Here is an 18,429-nt window from a genome sequence, read left to right on the forward strand (position 1 = left end):
GCAGCAGCGCCTTTACTTCCTGAGGAGGCTCAAGAAAGCTCACCTGTCCCCCCAGATCCTGACCAACTTTTACCGCTGTACCATCGAAAGCATCCTGACCACCTGCTTCACGGTATGGTACAGCAGTTGCACTGTAGCGGACAGGAAGGCACTACAACGGGTGGTGAAAACCGCGCAGTACATCATCGGTGCCCCGCTCCCTGCCATGGATGCCCTACACCGAAAACGGTGTCTGAGACGGGCCGGGAAGATCATTAAAGACCCCTCCCACCCCAACCATGGACTGTTTGCCCTCCTCCCATCAGGGAGGCGGTACAGGAGCCTCAGGTCTCATACTAGTAGGATGAGGAACAGCTTCTACAATAATACCATCACATTGCTGAACTCGGAGTCCCGCCGATAGATTTCTCCAGTCCCTCCGTCCACATTGTTTGATTATTCTGTATTTTTATTTCTATATTGCACTACTACTACGGACTGACGCTAAACTGCATTTCGTTGTACCCACACTTGTATTTGTGCAATGACATTAAAGTTGAATTGAATTGAATCTTCAGTTCCTTCCTGCACACTCAACAAGTTAATCAGTGCATGCACCATTTCTGTAATATAACCATTACTGAATAATAAAAATTTACAGAATGTCCTTAGCAAACCCCCATGGTGTTGTAATGAGAATACTGATCATGTGTCAAGAGACTGGAGTTATCAGGATAGAGAATCCATTGCACTTAGTTGCTGGTTGCTTGCCTCTCTATCACATTGCTTGTTCTAGCATGGCCCCCTAGGGACGCAGTACTCTGCCAAAGGTCCAGCTCCCAGCATTTAACAAGTACGGAGGGGGACGGAGGGGTGCAGCATCAGAACCACTTTGAAAGATGGCGAGTCATCGCTACCCCACCACACTAAATTCACAAGCTGTCAAAGCTGTCAGAATAAAGGTGTTGCTGAATGTTTGTCAATATCTTTGACAAGCATATACATTCAGTCTGAAGAAGGGTCTCGACCCAAAACATCACCTATTCCTTCTCTCCAGAGATGCTGTTTGTCCCGGTGAGTTACTCCAGCATTTTGTGTCTTCTTTCGTATACATTCAGTAACACTTGGGACAAGATTTTTTTAATATTTAAGTCTTGCTACTTGCAAACGATCTAGCCGGAGGAAATGCAAATAGATGGTGAATGAGGACAGAGATGAGAGAAAAAATGCTGAACTGATTAAAGTACACTGCAATTGCAGAAAATCATATAAGAATGCTGTAAATACCCAACAAATTCCCTAAATTATTCATATCAATAGCTTAAAGAAATGCACAATAGACTTGCTTCTCTGAGGATCCAAACTGACGTTAGTAATATTGCAAATAGGAGACAATATTTACCACTTTTCTGGCAATTGGCAAACTCCCCTAAATTATTCTAAACAGAGAAGTGCCACACTATATAATCATTCATTTGAACTTACTTTATTTTGCATGTGATAAAGTTATAGAAGACACAAAATATTAAAATAATCAGCTATGTGCTGCTCATTTTTCAAAACAAGAAAGCAAGATGTTAAAGCTTGCTTATTATCAGCTACTCCTAAACTGAAGCACCTAGGAAGAAATACAATAGACAATAGGGGCAGGAGTAGGCCATTCGGCCCTTCGAGCCAGCATCAATGTGATCATGGATAATCATCCCCAATCAGTGCCCCGTTCCTGCCCCATATCCCATGACTCCACTATCTTTAAGAGCCCTATCTAGCTCTCTCTTGAAAGTATCCAGAGAACTGGCCTCCACTACCCTCAGAGGCAGAGAATTCCACAGACTCATAACTCTCTGTGAGAAAAAGTGTTTCCTCGTCTCTGTTCTAAATGGCTTACCCCTTATTCTTAAACTGTGGCCCCTGGTTCTGGACTCCCCCAACATCGGGAACATGTTTCCTGCCTCTAGCGTGTCCAAACCCTTAATAATCTTATATGTTTCAATAAGATCCCCTCTCATCCTAAACTCCAGAGTATACAAGCCCAGCCCCTCCATTCTCTCAGCATATGACAGTCCCGCCATCCCGGGAATTAACCTTGTAAACCTACGCTGCACTCCCTCAATAGAAAGAATGTCCTTCCTCAAATTAGGGGACCAAAACTGTACACAATACTCCAAGTGTGGTCTCACTAGGGCCCGATACAACTGCAGAATGACCTCTTTGCTCCTATACTCAACTCCTCTTGTTATAAAGGCCAACATGCCATTCGTTTTCTTCACTGCCTGCTGTACCTGCATGCTTACATAAAACTGTTTTGTCCATGCCTCACGGTTGTGCTAACATTCTTGATATATTTTAACTTCGGATTTTTCTACTTATGAAGCAAACTATCCTTGAACAATGGCATTGAATGTTGAATTACAGGGTTCAGTTCAATGGTTTATTTAGTATACTTTCAACAACTCTGCTTTAAAATATTAAAACAGTGCCTTAAAACTTTAATCCTTTGCAGAATCTTCAGCTTATGTGGTTATTTCAACTTCCTATTTCTCTTCCTATTTCTACAACAGAGATAAGAATCACGGAACTAGGGCAAGACATCATTCCAAAATCTAGATAAATAGAACTCTTTCTTTGAAGTGGAGTCCAGCTTCTTTGAAATAAAATTTTAAATGAAATAAAATATATTGTAAGGTTTGAGATCATTCAGAATTTTACAAAAAGTTCCATGAAGGCAGTACTTTATTTGCTCATTAATTTTTTACTTCCTGAACTACTGTCAACGTTTAATTAAAACTGGAATTTCATGCAGCATATACAATTCCCACACTACTTTAAAAAAATGCAGAAGGTGGGGTGAGTCAAGATTAAAGGTTGTCACTTCTTTTGTCGTAAAAATAACTACAAAACACTGAACACATTTCAACTTCAAAATTAGGTTAAATACAATGCTAATAATTTCATTTTTGATAAATTATTGATCATAAAAAATAATTTATGATGAGAAATTTGATGCTCAGTTCATTATGGCTGGAAGCATTATTTCAACACTTTAGGCCTATTATCATTTGGTATCTTATTAACCTTACAATTACAACATGAACAGACAGGGAATTAGAAGTTTATTTTAATGTACAAAGTAACAATATTTAAAATATACAGGCCCCTTTGCATGGCAGCCATTTGGTGTACAGAAATTTGTCCTGTTCACAAATCACTACCCAAAAAATTTGAGATACGAAATAAAATTAACTCCTACAAAATCAATGTGAAAAAAAGGAAATAAATAAACCCAGAATTTATTGTTTTAACCATTGTTTCATGACACGTTTGCAGATAACGAGGCTTCATCTTGCAGAAAAATCACAATGCAGACTATTTCCCAGGAAAACAACCCCCGCCCCGTTATAACACAGCATCCGCCAGCATACAATTAAGACCCTTCATTTTGGCCCATTCATATGTTTAGAGTAGAGGTTACATTACATATAAGCAGGAGGACATCCAAAATACATAGTCACAGCTCAATAAAAGTCCAGCATACAGCACTCGGAAGCAGAAATAAACCAAAAATTCCCTTCCCATACTGCAATTTTGAGCTTCAGGATTTAACAAATGACGTATGAAATCTAATAATTTGGCTTATCAATGGCAACACTTAATTCTTTACGTAAATACTAATTTTACTACTGTAAACCCAATGACTCCATCAAAAATGCAGCTTAACATTTTCATAGAGAAACTAAGACGCTATTTAAAAATTAGTAAGTTATGTAGCTATCATTCAACTTATTCAACATTCAGTTAAATTGTACTATCTAAAAAATTGGATCAGATCTTGTTGTCACAAGTCCACTACACACAATAGTCATTTATAGTCACCACACACTCAAATATATCTCATCATGAAGAGTATTTAATTTAAAAACTATAAAAAATGTATTAAGCAATCAATTTTAAAATTTGATTTTTAAAGCAAAATATCAGCTCGAAATTCAGACAAAAACTTCAAAAAAAAAGAGTCAATAATTAAAAGTAACCTGCCTTCCACTTTTCTTTGCTCTGTGCAAAGTCACAATTTTTACTAAAAATCAATGGGTTGGCGATCCTGTATCAGAGTAAAACCCCTGTCCCACGGTACAAGTTAATTCCAAGAGTTTGCCCTCATTCGAACTCGGAGATTTACGGTAATGGCCATTCGTCGGTACTCGGGGCTCTCGTGGACAATTTTCATCATGTTGAAAAATCTTCACGAGTCTTCCCGTGCTTATCTGCCATTAGCGAGTCTTCCCGAGTACCTGCCGTTAGCGCTAAGAGTGTCCCCAAGCTCCGACGAACCCACTACGTTCATTCTCCGTGCTTACTACGAGTTTGATTTTTTTTAAACTCGGGAGAGCTCTTGGAATGAACTCGTACCGTGGGAATTAGATCCACACTTGACTCTGCATGTGCACAAATTGCAGATTCATCCACAAAGAAAAGTTATCTTTATAAACTATCAGGCTAAATGAAATTTCCAGTCTCTGCTGTCAACAAAGTGAACTATTCGATTCAACACATTAAGTTACTCTGTGTCTTGTTGCAAATTTCAGTGAGTTATCTGCTACAAAGATACCACTCACTCATGCTGTCAATGTTTTAATGATCAGCTCAAATGCCACAGCACGGATCTTTTCAAGGATTTGTCTGAAGACGGGTCTTGACTGGAAATGTCACCTATTCCTTCTCTCCAAAAATGCTGCCTGTCCCGCTGAGTTACTCCAGCATTTTGTGTCTAGCTCAAATGCCATTGTTGGCAACCCCAGTTTCAATCTATATTCAGCTAAAGAACTGTTTCTTGCATTTCTGGAATTTTGTCATCTGCATATATCCTTGCCCTCCCCACAGTGTGTCCTTACACAAGCTAGCAAAGATCAGCAGATAGTACATAAATACAGTACATCCCTGTTTCCATTCTCCAACATAAGTCTTCTCGTTAAATAATGTATCCAAAAGAATAATCATATTCAACAGCCTTCTGACAATTTAAACAAGCTTTGGTTAAATGCAGCGCAAAATAAAATCAGACACTGAATGCTGAGATTCATATAAAAATTATGGCAAAACTCACTGTGACATTACTAGGCAAAAGTTACGTTAGCATTCTCACTTTCCTACCATCCAGGTACTTTTAAAATATATTGATTTTATCTGCTCCAACACCAAGCAAGGAATTTTAGATCTCCTTTCTTTGGATAATTTTTATTTCCACAACTTTTTTCTAATCCTTGTTCAATAACTTCAGTTCTATGGACCCTAGTACACTAACCTCTCTTGCCGAGGGGCCGAGAAATCGGTGGCGCCGTGTGCGGCAGCCTCGCCAGCAGCTGTTTGGCCTTTCATCCTTTTTGTTATTTTTAGTCTGTCTAAAAGTTTGTTTCTGGAGGTCTTTTAGTCTTTTTTATGTGGGGGGAAGGGGGAAACTGTTTCTCAGTCACTACCTGGTCGAGGATGCGTCTTTTCTCTGAGCCGCATCTTCGTCCCCCCCCCCCTCTCCGCCTACTATCTGGATTGGCGCGGCCTTTCCTGCCAGAGACCTGCCAGAGCTTCAGCGGCGGCACAGCACTTAATTCCATCGCGGAGCAGGCCATGCCTTACCGAGGATCGCCGAGTGGAGCTCCAGAGTGTTGGGCCTGCCGACTTTAACACCGTGGAGCTGTGGTCTGCGGAGCTTCCAGCACTGATTTTTAACATGGAGCCTGGGATCCTTGCTGGGTCGTCAGTGTTGAATCTCCGCCCAGCTCGGCCTGTGGTCTCCGGTAGGAAGTGGCCGATTTGGAAACTCCAAGCTGCTCTCCGTTCCGACGCCGGAGCTCCGATCATCCCGGCAAGAGGGCCTGAAACATCGGGCCACCGTTGCGGCAAATGCAGAGGGCCCATAGGCCCCGACCACGGGTGAACACGAGGAGAGGACTGAACTTTATTGCCTTCCCTCACTGTGGGAAATGTTGATTCTGCTGTGTGGAGATGTTCATGTTAAATTCTATTGTGTATTGTGTTCTTTTTATTCGTATGGCTGTATGGTATTTCAAATCTCACCGTACCAATTGGTGCATGTGACAATAAATGTCTCTTGAACTCTGGAACTCTTGATCCTTACAATTCACCTTTTCCAAGCATCTTGACATTTACTATACCTAAAGTAAATTTCCCCTCTTGCCCTTTCTTCTAAAGAAAATAATTAAGGTGTGGGGGAGGGGGGGGGGGGGGGGGTATGTGGGAGGGGGGGGTGTGGGCCCCAGCCCGCAGAACACAGCCCCCGCTCGCAGAACAGAGCACAGACCCCGCTCACAGGACAGAGCACAGCCCCCGCTCGCAGAACAGAGCACAGCCACCGCTCGCAGAACACAGCCCCCGCTCACACAGACCCCGCTCGCAGATCACAGACCCCGCTCGGAGAACACAGAGCACAGCCCCCACTCGCAGAACACAGAGCACAGCCCCCACTCGCAGAACAGAACACAGATCCCGCTCACGGAGCAGAGCACAGTCCCCACTCGCAGAACACAGAGCACAGCCCCTGCTTGCAGAACACAGAGCACAGCCCCCACTCGCAGAACACAGATCCCGCTCACGGAGCAGAACACAGTCCCCACTCGTAGAACACAGAGCACAGCCCCCGCTCGCAGAACACAGACCCTGCTCGCACTTTGTTCACTACGCTCCTTCAGCTTTATTCTCGTGGCCAGTGATTGATAGCGGGTGCCGGAAGGGGCGTCGCCGTCCTAGCGAATAACAGACCAATAACTTTTCTAATATTTCACAGATCGGAACAAAACTTATTTGACTTGCAGCAGAGGAGAATGGTGAGTAAGGTGGCAAAAAATGGTAGCGCTGTGGGGGGTCGTTTTTGTGTAAATTTAATTACAACGTAGACCGGAAGTGGTCAAGATGAGAGTTTTAGTAATAGTATAGATTTTTATTTACTTTCTGAGCAAAATTTGGAGCCATTCCAGGGCTCGAAATTAGCGGTTGCCAATGACAATCTACAGTCCCGCCGGGCAACCAAAAAGCCATGCCATTTTGCCTGGCTTGGTAAGCACCCGGGACACCTGTCATTTAATTCTGAGCAGGCCCCCTCTCTATCTCTCTCTGTCACTCTCCATCTCCGCCCGCCATCCGTGTCCGGCTCTCGGGTCTCTGCTCGGCACTGCAGGCCGCCCTGCACATGCGCACTGCCACGGCAGCTGGTTGGCGTCCGCCACTTTCTCCCTCCCTTTGCATTGTGGGAGATCTGGCCGCCATTGCTGTCCGGTTGCCGCCTCACCGCGACTGCGACCGCTGAAAACCAACGCAGAATCACTGCCTGGAGCTGGAGTAACTCCCTGGAGTAACTCTTGCTTCTTGGTTTCCTGGCCCTCCAAAAATATTCCAAATGGAATTTAAACTGGTGAAACCACCACCACCAAACTCCAAACTCTGAAAAATAACAGCCTATTGCATTTTATCTGTTTATTTATTGTGTACTAGACCAAGTGCAGACCCGTTTGGTCTGTTCCCCCAACGTGCGGTTGCGGGGATGGGGGGCAGCATGCGGCGTCACACACACTAACTACCCCCCCCTCCGCACACTTGCTAACTACCCCTTGATATTATATTAATATTATTAATTTGCTCCTTTTACCCCATAACGGCCCTATCTACTGACGCATAGCCCCCAACTCACAGGCGCTTCTAGAGAGGGAGGGGGGGGGGTGGTAGAGAGTGAAGACAGAGAGAGAAGGGGCAGAGACAGAGAGAGAGGGGAAGAGACAGAGAGAGGGGAAAGAGACGGAGAGGGGGTGGAGGGGAGGAGGAGGAGAGAGAGGGTGGGAAGGGAGGGGGAGAGGGGGTGAGAGAGGGTGAGGGAGGGGGTGAGAGGGGGGAAGGAGGGGGTGAGAGGGGGTGAGGGAGGGGGTGAGAGGGGGGGGTGAGAGGGGGGGAGAGAGTAGATAGAGGGGGAAGAGTGGGGAGGGGTAGGGAGGGGGAGGGGGAGAGGGAGTGTGTGGAGAGAGAAGGGGGAAGGGGCGGGAGATGAGGGAGGTGTGGGGAGAGGAGGGGGAGGGGGAGGAAGGGGGAGAGGGCGAGTGGGGGTGAAGGGTGGGAGAGAGGAAGGGGGGGAGGAGGGAGTGGGGGAGAGGGGGGTCCTGAACTCGGTGAGCAGGCAGCTCGGACGGGGCTTACTGCGAACGGGCAGCGAGCCTCGGCAGCTCTCGGGTGACGATTCCCCGTGTCCCTGCGATCAACGGAGGAATTGAGCCATTCAGAATTCAGAAGCAAGCTGGTGGCCTCCGGTGACCGGCTGTAACCTCCGGTGACCTCCCGATCTGCAGAGCATTTTGAGAACCGGGGGGGGGGGGAGGTTGGAGTGGGCAGGTGGCCGGGCGTTGGATTCCAGCTGCGGGAGGCGTAGCGCGAGCGTACTTGGGCTGAGCGCGGGGCTTTAGTCCACAGCGGTGGGGGGTGCGGGGCCTGGAGGCAGGTGGGCCTTGATTGGTGGGAATGTGGGCATTGTGACGTCAGCAGCTTTAAGCGGCCTTTTCACGGGGCGACTTGACGCAAGAGTTAACCGGAGTTTAACATCGTGGGAACCTCGTGCGATAACAGTGCGGCATTCGTGGACCACCGTAGCGCTAACGGCAGGTCATCGTGTAACTTGGTCACTCGGGAGAAAATTCAAGAAAGTTTGAATTTCTCCAAGAGTGACTTGTACACTTGTGGTTGAGTATTGCAACATTATATGAACGTAGTGGCCAGTGCGATATCCGTAATAACTCTTGCGGGTACCGTGGGAACTCCTGCGAACGGTGAACCCGGAAGCTGGACAGAGGGAACAGAAGGTGAGTAAAAATTATCTTATGTGGGATTGAATTTAAAAAATAAATAAAAATAAAGATTTGCATCCGCATATGGACATCAACTTATTCATGAGTTATGTTAATGAGATTCAAGAAAATAACTATAATCTTTAAAAGGGACTTTAAAAGGGACTTTACTGAAAGGTTACGCATTTTTATGGTCCGTGAGAAATTTTTCACATGTACTTCTTTGAGAGATACAGGTCGGAGTCCTCGGGTCCAGGGGTCCGGAACGCTACCAATCAATGTTGTACAGAGACCCGTGTAAGGAGTGAACTGTACATGCTGGTTTAAACCGAAGACAGACACAAAAAGCTGGAGTAACTCAGCGAGTCAAGCAGCATCTCTGGAGAAAAAAAGCTGATGTTTCGGGACGAGACACATCTTCAGACTCAATTCCGATTAGGCTGTCTGAAGAAGGGTTCCGGTGTTGGGGGAGTCCAGAACCAGGGTCCCAGTTTTACAGTCTACCGTGGGAACTCTTTAACTCAGTAAAGTAAAGTAGCCTTTATTGTCATATCAGCGCACAGGCAGCAGTTGACTGTTGCTCTATTCAGTTTCCCAGGGGGTCGGGACGGGACTGGAGTTGGGAGAGAAAGGTGGGGGAGTCGAGGGAGAGGAGGGGGAGACAGATGGGGGTGTCTTCATTTACTGACGGCGGGTGTCTGTCACTGAAACAGGCAGGTGAGATTTCACATCCACCTTGTGTGTGCCTCTCTCTCTCTCTCTCTCTCTCTCTCTCTTACACAGGCTGAGAGACTCTGCCTCTGTGAGTGTACGTCTCTTTCTCCCCCTCTCCCACACACAGTAAGACCGAGGTACTGTGCTCAGTCCATCTGTGTTTCCCACATACACAGTAAAATATGTCTCCAAATGAGCCAATTCAACCAAGGGAGGATATATATAGTGTGTGAAAAAAAAAGTTACATCATTTGTGTCACGTGTAGTTCACGATGTTCATTCAAGATTTAACGGGAAAGCTCGGGAAAGGGACAAGTCACTCGCACAAATAGCAGAAATGCCGAGTACCGTGGGAACTCTTTATCTACTGCCGTTATATCGTGCGAGACTTGTGCTGGACCACGACCTCTTCACTCTGGTGACATCTTGCGTCAACTCGCCCCGTGAAAAGGCCGCTTAAGCGGTAATTATATATTTTTTAAAGTGAGTTTTGTGATCAATTTTATTAAAAATCTGGGGAAATAATTGACCAAGGAGTGGATTTCTGAACTCATAAGATAAATCCCTACAGAAAATGTTAAAATCTGTTTTTGCGTCTGGTTTTCAAGGAGATACGTTGCAAACGCAAAATGCCTTACACCCACACACACACACACACAAAGTTTCAAAAGTATATAGATATATATGGTATATCGACACACTGAACTTTTATATGCTGTTCTGTATTATGTTTACATATTCTGTTGTGATGCAGCAAGCAAGAATTTCATTGCCCTATCTGGGACAAATGACAATAAAACTCTCTTGACTCTTGACTTGGACAAGCAAAAAGGGTTCTTGGGGAAAAAAGAGCCACCTTAAATTTAGTTGCGTCTGGTTGGGTACCTATGGTAGGGTGAAGACCATTCACCGAGGTACAGGATACTGAGTTGGATGATCAGCCATGATCATATTGAATGGTGGTGCAGGCTCGAAGGGCCGAATGGCCTACTCCTGCACCTATTTTCTATGTTTCTATTCCATGCTTTAATTGTGCGGGGGAACTCCATGGAGCAGCCAGCATCTCTGGATAAAAGAAATTGAGTGACGTTTCAGGTAGAGACCCTTCTTTAGATTTCCTCTGGTTTTAATGTTTTTAGTTTAATTTAAAGAGACAGTGTGAAAACAGGCCCTTCGGCCCACCGAGTCCATGCCGACCACCAATCACCCGTACACTAGTTCTGTCCCACACATTAGTGACTTAAGTCAAGAGTCAAGAGTGTGTTATTCTCTCACGTCCCAGTTAGAACAATGAAATCCTTACTTGCAGCAGCACAACAGAATATGTAAACATAGTACTCTGTAAACAATGTTATAAACGAGAAAACAAAACTCCATACAGAAAGCACCCATATTCAGGGTCTCTGGCAATTTTAGGCCGCAACTTTATGGCCAATGTACTGCCCCATAGTCTTGAACCGAATTAAAACATACAGTAGCTGTAAAGGGGGACATAGCGTCACTTAGAGATTTAAGACTGAAAATAGATAGTTTCTTTTTTTTTTAGTAAACAAAGTTATCAACGTATAATTTTTTGTGTGTTGGAAAATGAAATATAGTGGCACAGCTGGTAGACTTGCTGCCTCACACGCCAGAGATCTGTGTTGAATTTGCACATTCTCCATGCGAGCGTGTGGGTTTCCTCCCACATCCCAAAGGCGCATTGGCTTTGTAGGTTAACTTGTCTCTGTAAAATTGTCCCTAATGTGCAGGGAGTCGGTGAGGAACGTGCGATAACAGAACTTGTGTGAATGGGTAGACAAAAATGCTGGAGAAACTCAGCAGGTGAGGCAGCATCTATGGTGCGAAGGAAATAGGCGACGTTTCGGGGCGAGATCCTTCTTCAGACTGATGTGAGGGTGTGGGGGGGAGAGGCCGGGAAGAAAAAAGGAAGAGGCAGAGACAGTGGGCTGAGGGAGACCTGGGAAGCGGAGGAGAAAGCAGGGACTACCTGAAATTGGAGGTCAATGTTCATACTGCTGGGGTGTAAACTACCCAAGCAAAATATGAGGTGCTGCTCCTCCAATTTACAGTGGGCCTCACTCTGGCCATGGAGGAGGCCCAGGACAGAAAGGTTGGATTCGGAATGAGAGAGGGAGTTGAAGTTCTGAGCCACCGGGAGATCAGGTTGGTTATTGCGAACCGAGCGGAGGTTTTGGGCGAAGCGATCGCCAAGCCTACGTTTGGTCTCACCGATGTAGGGCAGCTGACACCTAGAGCAGCGGATGCAATAGATGAGGTTGGAGGGGGTGCAGGTAAACCTCTGCCGCACCTGGAAAGACTGTTTGGGTCCTTGAATGGAGTCAAGGGGGGAGGTAAAGCGACAAGTGTCGCATTTCCTGCAGTTGCAAGGGAAAGTGCCAGGTGAGGGGGTGGTTTGGGTGGGAAGGGACGAATTAACCAGGGAGTTACGGAGGGAGCGGTCTCTGCAGAAAGCCAACAGGGGAGGAGATGGGAAGATGTGGCCAGTGGTGGGATCCCGTTGGTAGACAAAGCTGGAGAAAATCAGCGGGTGAGGCAGCATCTATGGAGTGAAGGAATAGGCAATGTTTCGGGTCGAGGCCCTTCTTCAGACTGATGTCGGGAGGGGTGGGGGGGTGGGGAAAAGGAAGAGGCGGAGACAGTAGGCTGTGGGAGAGCTGAGAATGGGAGGGGAAGGAGGGAGAAAGCACGGACTACCTGAAATTGGAGAAGCCAATGTTCATACCGCTGGGGTGTAAACTACCCAAGCAAAATATGAGGTGCTGTTCCTCCAATTTGCAGTGGGCCTCACTCGGGCCATGGAGGAGGCCCAGGACAGAAAGGTCGGATTTGGAATGGGAGGGGGAGTTGAAGTGCTGAGCCACCGGGAGATCAGGTTGGTTATTGCGAACTGAGTGGAGGTGTTGTGCGAAGCGATCGCCAAGCCTACGCTTGGTCTCACCGAGGTTGATCATACGCTGAATAATCCAACCAGATTTTTGTTTGGAAGTGGAAAGAGATAATAGAAATTGCATTCATTGCAACGTGTAAAAAAAGTCTTAAATACACGGTCATTTGGCAACCTAAAAATCTGCCGAGATTGCCCGGCAGGCAACAGGGAAAAAAAGCCCTGCATTCTGCCATTTACTGTTGAATATCTTGAATCTTTACTTTTCTACTTTGCGATGCGAGTCTAAAATTCTTCAGAAATTCCTACTAAAATCCATATAGACTACATCAAAGACACTACTCTCATTTTGGGTAACCATACTAAAAATGTAATCTTTGGTTAAGACAATCATCCTTTAATAAATCCCTGCCCATTTTCTTCTGATTATCTGTGCCTTTGTAAATGACGATTTATACGGTTTCTCAGAACATTTAACAATAATTGCACAACTTTATTGACCAAATCTATCTACTTTTACGTCCAAATTACTTGTATATATACCACAAACCAGAAGACTTGGCAAAAATCCCTGTGTCATAGACCTCCATCCAGAATACCACCCTTCCACCACAACCCTCTGAATAAGCCAGTTCTGAATCCGAATGTCACTGTGGATCCCATGCATCTTAATCTTTTGGATCAGCCTACCTTGATGGACTTTACCAAATATCACACTAATATAGAAATAACATTCTGCTGAAAGCTGGTATATAAAATGTGAAAATAGAGTCCAAACAAGCTAAATAAGCAAATGAGAGTGAAGTATCATCTGCTGATCAAACAATGGAAACATTCATTTAATATTTTTTGCTGTCTAAAAAACAATGCCACAGATATCAGGATTGGCTGTAATAGAACTTTGATATAATGTATAATAAAGTAAGAAGTGAGATGTTGCAGGAATAAATACATAGTTTCAATTTGTTTATATTAGATATATATAATCATAATTTGAGGCATTAACCTTTGTGCAGTAAAAGTGCATTTCATTACTCTTGAAATCTGCAGCAGTTAAAGGGCTTTCTCACGGTGCGACCTGAAGCAAGACTTAACAAGAGTTTAACATCGTGGGAACCTTCTGCGATAGCAGTACGGCATTCGTGGACCACCGAGGACCTCCATGGCGCTAACGGCAGGTAGTCGTGTAACTTTGTAAGGTCGGGAGAAAATTCAAATTTTTTTGAGTTTCTCCAAGAGTGACTTGAGCAGCGTTGCAACATTGTATGAACGCAGATGCCAGTGCGATATCCGTGCGATATCCGTAATGACTCTTGCGGGTACCGTGGGAACTCCTGCGAACGGTAAACCCGGAAGCTTGACAGAGGGGACATAAGGTGAGTAAAAAAGGTGGTCTCAATATCGCCAATGGACCATGTGTCCATCGAGGACGTCCCACCTAATTGTCATTGTTTGAGAATCTTTTTCACAGTAAGACTTGCAGAGATGCCTCTCAGAAAAGCGCAAAGAAAGGGGTCAAAGAAAGCCAGAAAGTTTTTAGCCATGCAGGTAAATGAGGAGGAGACTCAGCAAGAGAGACAGGTGGAGAGGCAAGAGGAGATGCCAGAGATACCACTGCCTGTGGGCTCCTTGGAGCAGGGAGAGGGTGATCAAGGTGGATTTGAGATTGCCTCCCCAGTAGCTGTTGCCTCCCCAATAGCCTCAGCAGACGATAACATAAAGGGAAGATGGCAGAAGGTAAGGCCATATAACTTCAACAGGGAACAAGAGGGGGAACTGGTGGAGTGGTACCAATGCAATGAGATTCTCTATGACAAATCCAGAGAGGATTATAGAAATAGGGAGAGAAAGCGCAACCTGCTGGAGACGAAGGCTGCGGAGTATCCCGGGTGCTCATGTGAGTGGTGATGTGATGCTCATGTTGGTGGCTCCACATTTTATTATATCCTGAAGTGTGATAAAGCTTTTACCTCAGCATTTTGATTGTCATTGCTTGTTTACCTCACTGCTAAATAAATTTATTTTTTACTATCAGCTTGATGTCTGCAAATCGTCATTAATACATCACTACAAGATGAATGTCTCTAATGTTATAATCCCTCTCATGCTGAAACACAAAATACCTTAATGGAGGTGATATAATCACATTTTCACTCATTTACATTTTTGAGTGTGCAGGACCCTGAAATGTTCAGCTATTTAAACGTGTTCTTCACCTCTTGGTAGAAAATGAAATAAGACAATCAGCACGGTAAATGTGATACAAAGTCTTTATTCCTATTTGACAATATAAGAAGACGAATTCTGTCACATAGTGAGAGGAGATGCATCACACAAAACATTTGTCTGTAAAAGGGCCTCGCAAACACGAAATACAACAAATGAGGCACGCGAGATTATTTAAAACACATTATATCCATCAACCTCCGCTACAAGCGTGAACTCAGGCATTTAAAGGGACAATGCAATGTTCTAAACGGCAGGTTTTACGGACGAACATCTTATAGGAAGCACTTTTCAGAGGACAACACTAGGAAGTCAGCTTATAACATGCAGTAGTGTTCCTGTGGTCGGCTACCCATCAATATAGCTGTCCTGCCACGGCACACTCCCCAATTGTGAATTGTAGTAAGCGCAGAGATGGTCTCTTTGCTCTTTCACACTAGATGTGCCCGAGTTACCTTTCAAACGCTGCAGTGAGACCATTTTCAACTTGTTCGCACCACTTCTCCAAGCACCTAGTGTTACTTCCCCTGTGTCACTGTCCACTATGTCACCGTCCTGGATGGATGTTGCTGATCCAGCAGCTGCACCTCTCATTTGGATCAGGTTGTGCAGAACACATGCTGCATATACTATACTCTCCACATTCTTGGGCCTCTGCTCCATTGTCTTGAGCAAGCATCTAAATTTGTTTGCCAAGATGCCAAAATAATTTTCTACTACCCTCCTGGCCCTTGACAGCCTGTAATTGAAGAACCTCTGTTCCCTAGTTAGATTCCTCTGTGGATATGGCTTCATAATCCAGGGCCGTAGTGCAAAGGCTTCATCAGCAACCATTGCATATGGGATGTCCGGGCTGTCTTCTCCTGACAGAGGTTCTGGATCAGGCATGCCTGCTGTTCCACCTTCCATTTTCTTTCCAAGCCAGGTTTCTTTCCAAATCCGGCCATCACCAACACTTCCAGGTGTGCCCACATCCACATACAGGAAGTTGTAGTTATAATCAACCACCACCATGAGTACAATTGAGTGGAATTTCTTGTAATTGAAATAATTTGAGCTACCTCCGGGTGGTTTACGAATTGCCACATGCTTGCCATCCAAAGCCCCACATCTGTGAGCCAAGTTCCACCTGTTTTCAAACCCCAGTGCAACTCTCTTCCACGCATCTGGTGTACTGGGGCATTCCATCACTTCAGCTGAATAAAATTGGATGATCGCCTCACAGGTTTCTCGGACAATACCACAGATGCTGTTGGTGGCGACAAGAAAGTTGTAAGACAGACTTTTATAAGAATCGCCTGAGGCCAAGTAGCGGAGGGTGATTGCTATGCGCAACCCTGGTTCCAGTGCCTTTCTCATTAGAGTGTCAGTCTTCTTCAGCAGAGGTCCCAAATTATTCTTTAACTCATTAAAGAGCTCGGGTGAAATTCTGACAAAGTTTTTGAATGCACTTTTATCCTCTTCGCACAGCACATTAAGCAGTTGCTCATATTGTCCAAATTGAGGTCTCCGTTGAAACATGGGCTTAACCCAGTGAGACTTCCTCTTAATTCTCTTTTTAATTAATATCACCCTTCTGCCTTCACGCAAACATTTTCGATGCACATGTTGCGCTAATGCATACAGCGCGTCAATGAAAATAACAACCAGCCTGTACTCGAACCAACTTTGTATAGGCATGTCTACAAATGAGCCAATTCTACGAACGGAGGATATTTATATAGTGTGTGAAAAAAAGTGACATCATTTGTGCCACGTGATTAACTACACTACAGTCCACGATGTTCATTCACGATTAACGGGAAAGATCGGGAGACGGACAAGTCACTCGCACAAATGACAGAATTGCCGAGTACCGTGGGAACTCTTTATCTACCCCCCGTTATATCGTGCGGAACTCGTGCTGGACCACGACCACTTCACTCTTGTGACATCTTGCGTCAGGTCGCACCGTGAGAACCGGCCATCACTGTAGTCAATAATTCGCTTTCTTTAACTGGCACAAAATTTGAGCGATATCAATATAACAGAATGATGATATTATATCTACAAAATTTAAAAACTGACATTCTACCAAAATTGATACTCTTTCTGTAACAAAACAGATTATTTTTAAAATGAACATTAAAGGTCATATTATAAAAGAACAAATCAGTTCCTTTCATAACAGGAAACCTGGGGAAAGACTAGCAGGAAAGTTTCCACATTCTTCTGTTTGTACAGCAACAGTTCAAACAATTTAATGGCATGCCAGCTGGAAAGCATAACAGAATATAGGAATTTGGGACTGTCTCCTCTCCCAAAAGTGTGGCCTCTTTGCATTAAACTGTTCAAATAGATCAGTTCATAAACACAATATGGAAATATCACAATGGCATCTACGCTTGCACAAGGAGCCCCTAGTACCAATCATTTTCTTAATGAAGATCAAAAAAAATTTCATTTTTCACTTTCAACACCTCCTGTGAATCAAATCAGCATACCAACATGTTCTGCATTCTGAGTAACTTATAAGAAGTAGATTCACAATACATTAAGACTGTTCATTTGAAAGGTACCAAGTTTCTTTAAAAAATCTGACACTCCATTAGTTACATTTCAGTGTAGTATTGACCTGGAGTTCATTGATAGAGATCTAAACTGCCAAATTCACCGCAAAATTGTTTCACTACCAAGTTAAACAAATTGAGCAATTCTTAAGATAAAACCACATGCTCGATAAATTCTTCATACATTTATGTTTTTGTAATCATTATCAAGGTATGGATACAGCTACTTCCCTTCAACAGACGCAATGTTCTTCAGCCTTTAGCAACAGTTTATCGTTTTCAAAAGTTGGAAGAGAGGGAAGGGAATCATCAGTACAGTTTCGGGTTAAGAATTAAAGACATTGGATCTGTCTAATGCACAATATAATGCAAGTCATTAGCCTGCAAACATTTGATGTGAAGCAACATAAAGTGTACTTTTTTCTCTTGAAATCGGAACTAGAAATAGTGAATTCAGAGAATAGGAACTGTGTCCTTTAAGGTTAAACCACATTGAAAGAAAATGTAAAATAAAGCCAAATGGTCTATAAACTTATTTTCTTGTTCATTTTTCATGAATAAGCCAATCCCACAGGTTAATTCCAGATAGGTTAATTCCAAGTTCACATATTATCCATAAAAGCTGAAACATCAATAGTGGGTGCGTTAATAATGGTGAAAATACCTTGTGTACCTGAAAATCAAAATGTATTGTGGAATCAGTTTTCCATTTAGAATAAGTCATGTGTGATGATTACTTGCCACTACAATGACGTGGAGTATGCAAAATGTTATCATGTAGACTTTGCATTTTGGAGTCACACAAGAAAATTCCAATAATCCAGCACTTTTGTGTTTTGGTGATGAACAGATTTTCAGGACTGTTGAATACTATTCCTAAAGGTACAGTACTTCTACACATTTTGCATTTTTGTAAATATAGGCTATACAGTAATACAATAAATGTATTTCAAAAGGCCTACCTTAAATACAACATTAAACCACCCATGACTGAGAAAAATCAGTATAGCTCAAGTTAGCAGAAAGCACTAAAATATTCATTTTAATAGGGAGGTTTCACGGCAGTCGGGTCACGACCCATGACCCGTACTGTTGCTACGCTCCTCCAAGTGGAGTACACGCGATAAACTGCAGGTAAGCACTTACCATAGTTTCCAGCGTAGTGGGCCCGTTAAAACCCGCCGAAATTGGCAATTTTTGTGCTGTAAATAATTATGGA

The 18,429-nt window shown here is 44.1% G+C and overlaps 1 protein-coding gene across 8 annotated transcripts in view; it reads right to left on the minus strand.

Moving 5' to 3' along the window:
- Positions 1 to 18,429, minus strand: part of eps15l1 (epidermal growth factor receptor pathway substrate 15 like 1) — a 249,606-nt gene that overhangs the window by 213,993 nt on the left and 17,184 nt on the right. For 2 of the 8 annotated variants that reach the window (XM_033046723.1, XM_033046722.1), the window contains exon 2: positions 18,357 to 18,412. The exons of the other annotated variants lie outside the window; for them this stretch is intronic. In XM_033046723.1, the coding sequence (XP_032902614.1) occupies positions 18,357 to 18,359 (3 nt within the window). In that variant the 5' untranslated portion in view covers positions 18,360 to 18,412. The remainder of the gene's footprint in view (positions 1 to 18,356; positions 18,413 to 18,429) is intronic. 8 annotated transcript variants of the gene reach the window in all.

Source organism: Amblyraja radiata, chromosome 29 (genome assembly GCF_010909765.2).
Source record: "Amblyraja radiata isolate CabotCenter1 chromosome 29, sAmbRad1.1.pri, whole genome shotgun sequence".
Classification (NCBI taxonomy): domain Eukaryota; kingdom Metazoa; phylum Chordata; class Chondrichthyes; order Rajiformes; family Rajidae; genus Amblyraja; species Amblyraja radiata.